General features: G+C 42.0%; 1 protein-coding gene across 1 annotated transcript in view; it reads left to right on the top strand.

Moving 5' to 3' along the window:
* Positions 1-14,941, top strand: part of PKDCC (protein kinase domain containing, cytoplasmic) — a 36,749-nt gene extending 21,808 nt beyond the window's left edge. Inside the window, exons 4-7 of the mRNA XM_054399090.1 lie at positions 477-556; positions 1,688-1,795; positions 12,632-12,805; positions 14,856-14,941. Of these exons, the coding sequence (XP_054255065.1) occupies positions 477-556; positions 1,688-1,795; positions 12,632-12,805; positions 14,856-14,941 (448 nt within the window). The remainder of the gene's footprint in view (positions 1-476; positions 557-1,687; positions 1,796-12,631; positions 12,806-14,855) is intronic.
* Positions 14,942-15,386: the final 445 nt, after the last annotated feature.

Below are 15,386 nucleotides of genomic sequence, written 5' to 3'. Positions count from 1 at the left end.
GGCACTAAAACAATAGAGGATAGCTTTCCCTTGGCAATTAATTTGAATGTCTAAGAAAACTGTAGAGAAGAAAGTAATAGTCAATTATTTGAAATGAGCAGATACTGTATTTCTGCACTTTAGAGTCTGAAAAAAACCCAAAGAGTTGATGGCATCCTTTTAGTTTTTTTAAAGTATAGACAGCTTTGCAAATAGTCACAATCCGTGGAGCTTAACAGCAAATTTCTGTATTAATGGAACACTTACATGTAGTTACAAGGCAGCTTTGTGTGTAACAGTGTGGTCTAGGTATGCCAGACAGCTATGTGAATAGTCTCAGCTATGTATTTATTTGACTGTAGAATATGATTATATTTCCTGACTAGGTCAGTGACTTATTTGCAATAGGAATTTTATTCCTTATGTTGTTTAATAGTTACCAGACATTTGTAAATTATTTTTAAATTTTTTCAACATGGATTACTTCTCTATTGCAGGTTTTTTTTTACATATCTTCTTCCACACAGTGCTCCATCCTCACTGAGACCATTACTGGATAAGATAGTCAATGCAACAGGTAATCACAATAAACATGATAATGCCAAGTAATTTCCTTCTTAAGTGTAACTAACATGCTTTGGATAGGAAGGATGCTGCTTTTTATGTTCCCTGCAATAGAACCAGATTGTTTTTCTATCCAAGATAGAGTTTCCCCAATACAGAGAAGGAAAGAAAGGCACCATATACCTGAGATTTTATGCAGGCTTCACAGAGGTGCTTCATAGAATCACAGAATGGCAAGGGTTGGAAGGCACCTCTGAAGATTGGGTCCAGTGCCCCTGACAGGATCACCTAGGGCAGGTCACACAGGAACACATCCAGATGGGTCTTGAAAATCTCTAGAGAAGAGACTCCACAACCTCTCTGGGCAGCCTGTTCCAACGCTCTGTCACCCTTAGAAGTAAAGAAGTTTTTCCTCATGTTGAAGTGGAACTTCCTGTGTTCCTGTTTGTATCCATTGCCCCTTGTTCTATCACAGGACACCACTGAAAAGAGACTAGCACCTTCTTGACTTTTCTTCTGACACCTCAGCACTGGAGTGAACTGCATCAGATTTCACTTCCTTGTAGGGTCTTGAGGAACTCCTGTCCCTGGCAAGGGGAAGTTTAATGATCAGACCAAAACACTTCCCAATGCCAATGGTAGCAGTGATGCTTTTATACTTAAGAAGCCAGAGGCTAGTGACATTACCATTGTTTTTAATTACCAAAGTAGTGCCTTTGGGACAAGTGTAGTTGTATGTGTCTGTAAATCTGATATGAGGGGTATCGGTGCATTATCCTAGGGGTTTCTTGGACTTCCCTGTATGTATCTGAAGGGGAAGTTAATGATGCTGAATTACAAGCAAAGCCTTTGGAATTCACTATACTGGCTAAAGTTAGTTCCTTGTGGGGAGCTAACTGCCATGTTTTCTGCCTGTAGGCCTGGGGTTCTCAGCTAGATGAGGCAGACTTTGACATGCATGGCTCTTGTCGGATACGAAACTGAGTTCATAGTAACTTGTGGGACTTCATGTCCCTATTACAACGTCACCATAGAGCAAAGCACCATTGGACTCTAATGCTTAGAGCTTTATTTGAACACAGCATGGTTCTGTCCTGTGCAGGTTGCTCCTCATCTAACTCATTCTTTTTCTGTGCATTTAAAGGAGAACTTCACTGGGGAATAGATGAGACAGCTGCTCAGCTAGAGAGAGTTTTGAATCTGTATAAGAGTGGAGAGTACCTACAGAACACAACCTGGATGCCGAAAGCTGGTAAAGAGGTCTTTCTTGAAACTTAAAATTGGAGATTTTGTCTTCATTTTAGAGTTTGAAAGGGCAAATGTGCAGAAAACAAGGCTCAGTGGCCCTTGAAATCATGCACATGATAATCTGTTGTCTGCTTTTTGCTTTCTGGATGCCTTCTGAAGCCTTTTTCACTAAATGGCATAGCTGGACATGCACAGATGTGAGCAGGCTGTAATGGGGATAAGTAAATCCATAGCAGATTTGTGGAAAATGTATTTCATCAAATCCACACACTTCTCTGCTGTTGAGTTTCAGAACATGGCCAACCAGCTGAGGGGAATTTAACCAAGCTACCTTACTCCTATGGAATTCTTGGGATTTGGGGGAATTTCTTGCAGTGTAGGCACATACAGATTGAAAGAATAACATTTTTGCTTGCTTTTTAAGAGAAATCATGTCCCTCAGCTTCTGCTAGCAATAGATTAAAAAAAAAATCTCAAATTTTTGCAGCACCACAGGTATGCAAAATGCTATTCAAACAGTGATGATACAAAGGGATGCATATTCTTCCTGGAAGGATAGCTTGTGGAATTACACACGTCAAAGAAGATTATGTGTGATGAAAATGGCTGCTAAGTTTAACAACTGAAAAAGCTGGTTTGCAAATTATTTTTGCATACATGCAGTACGCATGTCAAGCTGTCAATGTAATTGACTGCAAATTGATAGGAAAATTATGACTTTGCTCAGTAAAGAGGGGAGGATGTGTTCTAAATGAAGATGAATGTTGGCACAGGGAGTTTGAAAAGTTCAGTGTAGCATTTGCTCTGTGAAGGAGGCACAGGAGCCGAATTCATTCCTGTCTTAGTGCTGTTAACCTCAAAGGGCCATGACACCAGGGATGAATTTGACCCGCTTATCAGAATAATTCAATATTTATTTTGTTGTAAAACTGGCAGGAAAATCGTTGCAGGCGTTCATTTAACTTTCTAGTTTTCAGCTTTTCATCATAATCTGTGCTGAGTGATGCCTGTCAACGCAGCAAAATTATTTTCAGCAGTACAATCAATAAGACAAACGTCCTTTGTTGAAGAAGTGCCAAGAGGTCTAAAATTTTTCTGTGATGCTGGTTGATTACAGATTTAACTCCAAGATGAAGTTTTGAATTTTACGTGGTTGTCATGTTTGTAAAGAATCTCAGGGAAGCTTAGAAGAGCAATCCTAAATATAACAGTCCAAATTTCTACTAATACGGAGCTGAGCTCCATGTATATTTGGCTACTGTAATAATTACATATTTTTGTGTTAGTTTAATTCTGTAGAGTCCTGGATAACATAATGCAGAATTCACTACCCATGTTCGTGGTCAGTAATGCCCTGATGTGCCTTTTTGATTTGTAGGACACCACTCTCAGTCAGGTACTCTACAGCATGAGCAAAGATGTTGAAAAGCTGTAGGCAGATACTTAGCATGTTTGGCAGTCTACATTAAAGACCGAGTGTAATATTGAGTTATTTGATAAGAAAATGACCTCAACCAATGTCAAGCACAAGGAACTGGATATCTTAGTATAAATTACACTTAGATGAGATGTGTTTTCAGACTTAGCTGCCATCCATTTAAGAAGTGCAGGCCTGTTTCTTGTTTGTTGTAAGGCTGCTTTATTCAAACAGAAAAGGGATTGTAATTTATTTCTATTTTAAGTCTCTTTCATTGCCAGAAAAGTATGAAGAAGTCTCATAGTGTGGCTGAAAATATTCCTGACTATCCATTCATATCACTTTTACTCCAAACATGTTCCCTCCCCTGCTGGTATTTGATTGGTAATATCATGCTGGTTTTAATTTTTAATGTTCTCAGTCCAGAGAATATGGAATTAGAAATTATTAATTAGAAATTGCCCAGAGATTACAGAATGAGAAATTCTTCTGTGGTACAGTGAAGTTGCAGGCGATGGTGACAGTAGTGCTGAAAGGGACTGCTGTCCGTGTGTTCAACCTCTTCAAGGGCATTCCCTGTGAGCTGATACCCTGACCTCTAAAACTAGGGCTGAACAGCTGAGCAGAGCAGGCTGAGTATTTTGCATAACTCTTGATGGGCAGTTAGAGTAGGAGACAGATGAGAAGGGACAACTGTGATGCTTTTCCACACTGGCAGCTGAGGTCCTGCTTTGGCCCTTTTTGGGGTCTAGGAGGACACTGTGTTACTCTGAAAGGAATGAAAAAACATTTTTAAGATTGTGGGGTTTTTATTAAACCTTTGCTGCCTTGCTCTGAAATGTAAAGTTCAAGGAGAGTGTTTTCCAACCTAGTACTAGGTTAAGATATGGTTTGGTTCTCAGGCCAGATCAGAGTTAATCAGAGCTTTGCATTCTTATGCTGTTGTGCCAAGATTGGGCAGGCACAGGTTGGCATTGATTTTGCTGCAGATGTTGGAAATTTCACAGTGTGACTGGCTCCCAGGATTTTTACTCTCAAACAATAGAAATTGCAGGAATTAGTGATGCCAGTCTCCTCTGCCATCTAAAGGGTTGTGACAAAATAAGGCCTTACTGCTGTGTGATCTATTTTGAAATCCTAAAAGCAGAACTGGCGAAAAATTAAAATTCAAGTACTGCAAGAATTTATTGGGGGTTTTTGGCTTTTTTTTTGGGGGGGGGGTGGTGAAGGAGCAGGCAGCGGGCAGGGAGTGGAAAGAAACTACAGAAGGTTCAAGTAATGGTGCTTTAGGATTTCTCTTAGGAATGAATGCTTTGAGTTTTCAATTGCCTTGTACAGAGCATTGTAAATTTGTGTTAAGAAAGAAGATATCATGATCTTGGGCAAGTGATCTAGGGCTGTAATTAAAACATAAACTTCAAGGAAACAGTCTATTATCTATCTGAACCCATGTTTTTGAAAGGAAGACCTCCCCTCCCTCCTGTGAACACCGTGAAGTGAGAAAGGTGATACTGATAATCAGTAGGGAAGTGACATGAAGAAAGTTCTTCAACCCCAGTGTTCCCATAAGTAAAATTTAACAAGATGACAGTCATATTACAGAAGGTCTTGGATATTAAGCTTTCACTGTGCTTCAGTTATAAAAGATTTTATAGTGTTGTAAATTATATTAAGCTCTGGACTTTGCCTTAGTATCTTAGGAACAGAGCAGAGGTGTGTGAGACATTTGATAGCTATATATGTGTTCTATAATCATAAATCACATTACTGTTAATGTTGATACAGGGACATTACAGTGTTTAAAACAACACCATGAACAAATAACTTTTATATTTCTTTGACTGTTGGTCTCTCTTGCTGGAGTCCAAAAGAATGTGAATTAAAACAAGAATCATGTATTTCTTCTGACATATGTTATCTAAAAATGATTAAATCATTCCATTAATTGCCCAGATTAAGAAGGCTGTTAAAAAAATCAATTGTTGTTAATTAAGCAGTAAAGTCCTGCCCCAGTATCAACATTTTTATTGCTTCAATCAGCTGATGCTGATTTGTACCAACTGGGTGTCTGGCCCTTGAAATAAGCTCCGGCCCTTCAGTTAACTTAGAATTTACTCAGAATGCATCAAATCAGCTAATGCTAGTAAATCAGATAGCTTTGTTATTCATTAAAGCTAATAGATGACCCATTATTAGTCCTGAGAGTGTGCAGGCCCACAGAAAGGCATAACTAGCTGCTGTTGTTAGTTAAAAGTACATTCTCAATCCTAAAAAACCTGGGAGGTTGGACATAAAGCAAACACTCTGTATTTTCCTTTGTTTTAAGACAACTTGGCAGGATTATGCTGTATGTAAATGTTTACAGTGCAGCAGTGTTTTGAAAAAATATTTTGCAGAGTCACTATAGCAACCTGCTTAGGAAATTGCAAATCCACCCCAGAATTATTTAAATTGAGGTGGGGGGCAGGGGGGTGCATATTCATGCACATCTGTATATGAGAGAAATTCTGCAAGGTTGCTGGAATATTGAAGCTGTTTGTATATCCTATGGCAGGCTACAATGCAAAGGCATGCTGCTGAAGGCCTTGAAGGCGCAGTGGGGAACACACTGCAGTCACAGTATCACAGTACGTTAGAGGTTGGAAGGGACCTCCAGAGATTATTGGGTCCAACCCCCCTGCCAAAGCAGGATCACCTAGGGTAGTCTGCACAGGAATGCATCCATACAGGTTTTTAATGTGTCCAGAGAAGGAGACTCCATAACCTCTCTGGGCAGCCTGGTCCAGTGCTTCGTCAGCCTCACTTTGTTTCTCCTCATGTTGAAGTGAAATCTTCTATGTTCAAGCTTGTACCCATTGTTCCTTGTCTTATGTGCACCACCGAAAAGAGATTGGCCCCCTCCACTTGACACCCACCCCTCAGATATTTCTAGACATTGATAAAATCCCTTCTCAGTCTTCTCAAGACTAAACAGGTCCAGGGATCTCAGTCTCTCTTCAGAGGGGAGGTGCTCAAGTGCCCTAATCATCCTAGTGGCTTTCTGTTGGACTCTCCCTGTTGCTCTTGAACTGGGGAGCCCAAAACTGGACACAGTATTCCAGGTATGGTCTCACCAGGGCAGAGTAGAGAGGGAGAAGAACCTCCCTAGACCTGCTGGACACACTTTTCTTGACACACCCCAGGATACCATTGGCTCTCTTGGCCACAAGGGCATGTTGTTGTCCCATGGAGAACTTGCTGTCCACTAGGACTCCAAAGTCTTTCTCTGTGGAGCTGCCTTTCAGCAGGGCAGCCCCTAACCTGGACTGGTGCATGGTGTTATTCCTTCCCAGATGCAGGACTCTGCATTTGTCCTTACTGAACTTCATGAGGTTTGCCTTCAGCCAGCTCTCCAGCCTGTCTGGATCTTGTTGGATGGCTGCACAGCCTGATGGGGTGTCAGCCATCCACCCACCACCCCAGTTTTGTATCATCAGTGAACTTGCTGAGGGTATTCTTGATCCCCTCATCCAGGTCGTTGGTAAAGATATTGAACAAAACTGGACCCAGTACTGATCCCTGGGGAACACTACTGGCCACAGGCCTCCAAGCTGACTCTGTGCCACTGATGACAACCCTCTGGACTCTGTTGTTGAGCCAGTCCAGTCTTTGCAGCCCAGATTCCCACTTGATCTGGAACTTGTGTGTCAAGCATTTGTTTCCCAGGGACATGAGGGCTGCCTGGTGGCCAGCTCAGGAGGAAAAGTGCACAGGGCTGCAGGCAGAGGCAGAAAGTCTCCCCCTATGCCCTGCCTTGCACAGAGGGCTTTCACATCAGTAGCCAGACAATCTCAGTAGACAGGAGAATACAGGAACAGGTTGCTTTGCACCCATATGGTACTTGAAATATGGTGGGGCTGTATAGCTGTATTGTGACCCATTGGTTGTTGCTCACAAGTATCTTCATCACTGTGCAGACCACAAGCCTTATTCACTGAGCAACATGTTCTACTATTGCTGAACTTCTCCAGGTCCAACTTGGCAGTGTACAGCAAAATGCTTTCTGCTGATGGGCTAGGTCCTCAACTCCTTTCAAGAACTTTAAAGGAGACCCTGAGTATCTGTTGCAAATCCTGAGTATCTTTTGCAAATCCTGTAGGTATCTATCTGTAAGCATAAATATCCTCCCCCCTCCAGCCCCCCATGACCCTGGACACCTTTGGGCTCATCCATCATCAGCATCATTGTTTCTATGAGTAAGTGGGCCAGATACAGTTTACAAGGATCTTACAAGGAACTGGGCTAGCTGCCTTCAGTAAATCATTGTGCACTGCAGAGATGGCCATGGGTACAGAGCAGCTCTACAGCCCAATGAGCAGCCTTGGGATGTGGGGCACGGAGCAGGAAAAACACTCCAGCTGTGTCATGTTAACAGGAATAAAATGTAAGGGAACATGTAGTTCTTCTCCTTATTTATTTGTGTTTCGGTGACAGCCTGCATACCGATTGAAATATGGCTTTACTGTAAGCACAATAGAAGCATATAAAAAGAGACAAGCCTGACTTTGCTTCCAGCCCACACACAGGAACAGCCAAAGGATGGAAATACTCACCAGAGAAGCAGGACTATCTCCCAGTCTGATGGCAAACCCATGTCCTGCCAGGCCTGTCTGTCCTTCCAAACAGTTGGGATTAATCAGAAATGATCGAAAGCAGAGACACATGGGATACGCCTAGTATGTCATTTTTCTGAGACGTACCAAAAAATAGCTTTCTGTGGCACAACAACGCAGACAGCTTTGTGAGGCTTGTTGTCATGTTGAAGTGTAAGATACTGAAGCATGAATGAAAATTGCAGCATAAAATGAAGCATACTAAAAACTTAAGTGTAGTGTTTTCTATTTAACATCCAGTTCTCTTCTCCATAAGCTCCTTGGGAATCAATGGAGACTGTTTGTAGAGCAAAGCACTGCTCGATACCATTTTTTTCTGAGATTGGCAAGATCTGGCTCTTTCTACTTTTCTTGTAAGCAAAGCAATTAAAAGCAAATCCAGAGCTGACTGCCAGTGTTCCTCTTTGAGAGTGGAGGAAAAGGAGAGGAAAAGAAGCAATGTCGTTCCTCTCTCAAGGATGAGCACTGTTGCATCTCTGTCAGGGACTCATAGTGTATTGGCAGGTGACAATTAGGAAAGAGAACTGGGCAAATTTCCAACAAGAAGCTGTAGCTGGTATTAAAAATGCAATCTGACTGCTGTGGCTGAAATAAATGGTCATTAGGACTGATTAAAGTCAGATTTAGGGTGATTCAAACAAGTTAAAAGGGGAAAACCACAGGCAGTTTCACATAGTTTATTATATACTTGTGGGGTTATTTATATGTTTCAGTCTAGTACAGTGAAAATGAGAGTGTTTATAGATTGTGTTCAGCTTTGGGACAATGCAGGCACTTTTTGATGGAAAAAAGCAGAGTAAAATTTTAGAGGATTTGCATTCTTTTATAGCTGTTGCACCACTCAGTGATGTTGCAGATTGCTTTTAAAGATACCTCTCTTACCTGTCAAGAAAAGGTGCTTGGTTTGGATATCACTGGCAGGGGCTGGCTGATATTGCAAGAAACTTCTAAGAGAGTTTTGGCCTGATAGAAACAGTGTATTTTGTTTGACCAGAGCAAACTTGTAAAAATATTTTAAAACTATTGAAAATATCACAAAAGTTTTGAGGATTGCCCAGGTTCAGCACAGCAAGATATTTTAAAGTTTTAAAATGTTTGCAGAACAGGAAAAGTGTTTCCTCATAGGATTTATTTGTAGAACTGCGAGCAGGGAATCAGCTGCCATATGGTAATGGCATAAGTGACATCAAGATTTGGCTTACTGGTTTTATTTGTTTCAATCCTCACAGAGGATGCTTTTTTGTTGTGATACTGGTAAGAGTGTCTTGGATTTCTCTGATCTATTCTTTGCTGATACCTTGATAGTCTGTGTCAAGTTGCGTATATGTACACAGAAGTGTAAATTTATGGCTGCATTTATAGTATTAGGCAAGTATTTATTGGTTTTTAAACACCATTAGTCTGGAAATCAACCAGAACTTTGACCTTTTTATGATGTGATTTACTGCCATGAGCCTTCAAATTCCATGGACTCCATTTAAGCAAGTTTCAGGTCTTGGCAAGACAAAAACCTGAGCTGAAGCTGTCCTTAAACAAATGGGGTAAGTAACTACAGTGTAATGACAAAGATGTTTATTTAAAGGTATAGGGAAGCCCAGCTTTTGTCAGGGCTGGGGCTCATATCATTGCTGGGACACATCTCAATGGAGGGGCATCCTTCAGGAGTGTCCTAGTTCATGTTAGACAAGTGCATTTCTTCACAGCTGGTACAAAAAAGGGCTAAGAGGTCAGCTCTCTAATTCATCTCTGTGTAAACAAGAGATTCCAGGGATATTTTCCTTCACCATGCAAATGAGGAAGGCAGCTGCCCTGCTTTGATAAGTGAGTTTTGGAGAGAAATGTGATTTCCTCAGACCAGTGCTTAGTTGGAGTTGCAATGAGTTTCTGAGCAGTTCTGACTGTAAGAGTTTAAGAGGACATCCGGTGTTGGCTTCTTAGGGTGGCAGGAGCACCTGGCTGGTTGGGGAGTGTGAGCCAGAGTGCAGGGCTATTACATTCCCACTCTGTGCTCTTCTTGGCTGCCTTCCCATTGGGATGCTCCTCAGGGACGCTGTCCCCAGGCAGCCATCACTGCTGTCTGTCATGCAAACAGGGAGAGGGGCTGCCTTCCTGCCCTTCCTGCTTGCTGCATCCTACTCCCTCCCTGCAGGCAGCCTATGTAGGAGGCTGAGATCCCGAAATTGCAGGCATTCATCAGTCTGCACCAGTTCAGGAGAGCTGCCAGAAGCTGCCATTGTGGAGCCTGTGTTATTCTGTGTATGCTTTCACCTAGACTCTAGTGGCTGTATTTTCCCCTGAATACTCCTCGATCATCTCACAGTCAAGAAAAATGCTCTTTCCATTTGGGTCTCAGTGCTGTGTACCTGTTACACTACCCTGTTCCTGTGAATCACTGCAGATGGTGGTAGCTTTTCTCATGTAGGAACTGGCGGGGAGCAGCAAGGAGAGCAGAGACAATCACAGGGCTCTGCTGCATGATGGCACGGAGGTTTCCATTGTTTCTTGCATCCACAAGCCAGGACCTCTCCATCACCATTGCACTTGTTGCTGGCCCATCTCCATCAATTAATTTGTCCAAACTGCTCAATTGATTTACCATGTTCAATCACCTTGAAGAAGTCAGTGAAGAGAGAGAACATTATCTCCTGACTGGCAGAGCTTCAGGTCACATAAATCACTGCTGCACTTTTGAAATCTGCTTATGTCAGCCGGGAGCCTAATTCCTGACAGCTGCACTGGGAACAGTGTTGAGAAGCAAGTTCTGCAGGTGTATTAAGGGGCATATCTGTGTGCAGAAGAGCAGTAATTCAAAATAAGTTCCTTCCAGATCAGTTCTTGTCTGCATGGATAAAAAAACATGACGTAAAGTGGAACTGTGCTGCCTAGTGTCCTGATGGCATGCCAAGAGATGCTGCAGCTCCTTCCCAGCTCTGATGTAGAGCCTGACAGGCTCCAACAGCACTGTCAGAAAGGGCCGACTCCCTGCTGATGTGGAGAATCAGGCAGATGCTTCATTGCTGCTGCAGCAAATGTGAATGTCCTCTATGTCACAGGGTTTGGCACAGTGCAGTGTTAGGTGGTGCTTCTTGTAGCCGTGTGAAGAAAAGTTGTGAATAGTCATCATATTTTATATCCCAGACAGTGTGGCGCATACCCCATACTGATAGTGGTGATACTGGTATAAGGTGCTGACAATGGTGAATGGATTATCTTTGCATTTCATTTGCATATACCATTTTACTGACCTTGGCTATGAGGTACAAATCAATACTGAGCAATTACCATACAGAGATAGGAGAATAGCATTCAATTACATTCGGTTATTGTTACACACTACAGTTGATCCAGAAATTAAAAACAAAGGGAGTTGACCTATCAAGCCAGTAGCAGTTTGATTTGTGCTGTCACTTTTCTTCAGAAGAAATAGATATGTATTTTTTGATGGAGACACGACCATTTGTAATATAAAACTGCATTTTTATGTTCTGGGGTTTTGTCTTAGCTTGTGTGAGTCTGAGTTTCTGAATTATTGGAAACTTCTTTTTCTCTTGATTTAAGCAGGGCATCGTCACCTCTGATTTTGCTTCTTGTTTGTGAATGTTTCTTATGATGCTTTTAATGAGCCAGGCTTAAAAAAAAATACATCTACTGCATTTACTTCCCACTATTTCATTGTGAATGAGCACTTGTGGATGTGTATTTTTTTTTCCCAGCTGAAGTGCTGGCAGTTTAGAGTAGCAGACACACTTACCATTGCAGGTGCTCCTGCAATGTGCTGCCTGAAATATTAGTAGGCTGAATCTGAGATGTCAGGCAGAAAATGCCTGAACCAAAGTGACTTAAGAACCGACTGTTAGTCAGAGCCAGCAGCTCTGGTTTCCATAATAGATGCAATGAGATGTATAAAATGTTATTTATTTTTTTGAGTAGGATGCAAAGGGAAGAGATAGGGGGTGGGGGAGGGAATCATCAATTTATGTATCTGGATGCTGAATAGAAATGTTTATAAATGATTAGTTGAATTTGCTGATGCATTCAGTAGAGAAACCTGTGTCAATGGCTGAGAAAGTGATAGGAGCTGAGAGCAGAGAATAAGAGGTAGCTCATAAAGGCAAGTGAGATTGAAGGGCAGCCAAAGGAGAGGAGTAATTGTCAGGGCAGTGTGAGGGCACTGGGCATGGACCATGCTGACATGCTCCCACTACTTTTTTTTTTTCCTCCTTCTCTTTGGAGGCTCATCAAGTGACTCCCCTTCTGTGCTAATCTGAGCAAGCAAAAAAAGTTTGCTTAATTAAAAGCCTGCCTTTTCTTCCTTCTCCAAAGGAGCTGGTGAAAAATGGCATGCCCTTCTGAGGGAGAGGGAGGTCTGGGAACGCCTGGTCAGGTGTCATGCTGATAATCCTGCTCACTGTTAAGTAGGACTGTGAGTCAGTTCATTTAAGTGGATGCTGTTTATTCAAAGGGACTTTCTTCCTGTAAAACTCCTAATAAAACCAGAGCCTCGACTACACAGTGGGGAAGGGGAAAGGTTTTTGTGTAGACTGTTTATTTACAGGCACTCTCTGGAGAAAAAGGTAACAAGAAAGGAGGAAAGGAAAAGGAAAATAAAGTGCAGAGATATAAACATGTTTGGGAGTAAAGCAGGACTGGCACAGTCTCGCCCATCACCTTTTCCATCATATTTCCTAAGCTGTTTAATAAACCTTGCCTGTTAAAAACAAGCTATTTGCTGGAGCCTTCAAAACCATTGCTTTACACTGGTTATTTGCAGAGTACAGACGAGTGCCTGAAGCTTTTATTCCTGATGAGAACTACAGGTGCTGGCCATCTTACCATCATAAGGGCTGCCTCCTCTCTGTGTTTGACGTCAATGAAGCCATTGAGATCTGTGACAGCTACTCCCAGTGCAAAGCTTTCGTCCTAACTAACCAAACAACTTGGACAGGTAAGTTGTGGTTGCAACAGAGCAGAAGCAGCAGCTGAGCCATGAATTCTGGCTGCCCTAAGTGTTTTCATACAGTTTGGGCATGCTAGGCTGGGTTGTGGGAGCTGCCAGCAACAACTAGAAGTGAGATAGTTGCTGAAGCCCAAGCTAAGGCAGTTTCATTTTTGGTGGGACTTCTTTTTGCTAGCTGTCAAGGGAGCAGGAATCTGCAGACAAACTCAGGGGATCTGGCACCAGAGGTCTACAGCACATGGACCATAGGCCTCCAAAATGCAGAGTCTGAAATTTTATTTTAAAGCACAGGAAATCTTTCCAATCCATATGGTGGTTGGAATCTGTGGCAAAACCAAACAGATTTTCCTTTGTGTCTATCTGGGACTTCCTGGCTCGTGTAAAGAGATGGATGCCCTGCCACTGTGCTTTAGCAGTAGGGCTTTAACAGGACAATGAGAAGGAAGGTTTTATAAACAGGTAGAAATAGAACTTCCTGGGGGAAATCCCATTTGCTACTACAACTCATTTTCTTGTTTAATAGAATACACTTGCTGAAAAGAAAAACACATTTTTAAAAAGGTAGTAGTCCCAATGTGGTTCCCCTGTGAAGGCAGGCAGTTGGTGCTGATTGCCATCAAGTGCCTGGGTCACTGCTTCTGCATCGGAATTGTGCCTATTTCAAGCAACTTCAGAACAATCTGAGAAACAGAAACGTTAAAAGTCTCTGCTAAAAATCTCTGGTTGAGGGGTTCAAAGAGGTGAATGCCACAGCTGCTCCCAAGCCTGCACCCCTTGAAAGGTAAAGGAAGAAAGACATGTTTGCCTGTAAGGTGCAGTGAACCAAATACATGTTCTTTCGTAATCTTCTCCCGAGATAAAACCCCTACTGAAGTGAAGGTGAATTTTCTTTCTATGACAGCTGCTTGTGGACATGGGGCCTTTCCCATCCTGTCTGCTGCATGTCATCTCCACTCCTCTTTTCTTCCTGGTTTGACATTTTCTTCTGGGGTCAGGTCAACTCCTCTGCGTCTATCTTTGAGAAGAAGGGTGGCAGATGCAAGTCATACCTTTGGAAAACCAATTAAGTCCTCACTCTGGTCCAGACTTTGGTGGGGTAAATTATTTAGGCCTTAGCTTTCTGTCTGTACTGCTGCGATCACACCATCTCTTAACCTTGAAGTCAAAACTGACTCTTGTGTGCAGTTGGATGCTTTAGTTGTACTTGGTTGAATAATATAAATATACATCCACAGCTAGGTAGGCAGGCCGATTGTGGTGTGTACACACATGCCTAGCAGGTCCTTGGCTCTGAAAGAATCACAAATGAGTAGAAACTTTAGATATTTTATGTATTTCAGAGTGTTTTAAGCAGTGTACTACCTAGATGCTATGTCTTTCTGCTTTTATTGTGCTTTTGGGAGATGTGAACAGAGACTGCTATGGAACCTAGAGAAAACTAATTTATATTAACCTTGCTTGTTGCAAACTGGTGACTCCTAGGTCATAATGTCAGTCTACCTCTAGTGAGACCACTGAAGTTAATTAATATACTAAAAAAGTAATTACTAGGGCACAGGGGACTTCTCAGGAAGTTCAGAGCAGCTCCTGTCTCAGGTTAAAATATTAAAAGCAAATGAGACATGGTAGCATTCATCTTACTTTCTATTCCCTTTACCATGTTGTTCCTGATGCATGAGCACTTGAGTCCCTGAAATCTCACCATGGAAAGTTTCTAAGTAGTTGAGGCATCCCACTTGCTACGTGATACTTTTTAAGAAAATAATGTTATGGGAGGCCCCTAGAATGATAGCTGGGAGGAAATAGCATTTGACTTCCTGAAGTTTATAGAGAAGGGAGGCAGAGGTGGAAAGTATCTCTGTGGCCTCTACTGCAAGAAAAGGCAATGATGATGTGAGTTAAAAGAGAGAGTTCAGTACTGGGTTCCCTGAAGAATGCACGAGATGAAGAAGAATATGAGATGTCAGTATTTTAAGGTAGGCAGCCTTTTGCTCATCAGTTCTAATCCCACCCTCTCCACTTTTCCTATTTGGTGCAGGTCGGCAGCTTGTCTTCTTCAAGATGGCCTCAAATCATATCATGCCTGATCCTGACAAGATAACATATGTGAAGGTGACAGACTGACACATAAAGTGGCTCAGTCTGACTCATGAGTGACAGGAGCTGTTTGTATATAAATATAGACAGCTGTTAGGTAGAAGGCAGCTGTGGCTGGAAAGATAATTGCACTATTACTCATTCTAATCTATAGAGTGCCAAACAAAACTTTAAAGAAATAACCTGCATGACCAGGATGAATGTGCAATAAAACAACATTTTGAAAATGTGATTAAAAAAAAACAACACCTAACCAACCAAGCAAAAAAGCAAAATACAAGATATGATACACTGTTAGGGTGTAATTTTGGTTATAAATCAGCTGGCAGCTCCGGCTTTTCTAACCAAGGTTAGCATCATGTTTCTGACCTGTACGTGTGTGTACAAGGATAGAAGTTGATAATGTCTGTGTTCTCTGCGCTGATGTTTATTTGAGGACATACAATCACCACAGAGCAACTGAAGCATATCA

This window comes from Indicator indicator, chromosome 2, assembly GCF_027791375.1.
Source record: "Indicator indicator isolate 239-I01 chromosome 2, UM_Iind_1.1, whole genome shotgun sequence".
Lineage (NCBI taxonomy): Eukaryota > Metazoa > Chordata > Aves > Piciformes > Indicatoridae > Indicator > Indicator indicator.
This window is presented reverse-complemented; position numbering and strand designations above follow the sequence as displayed.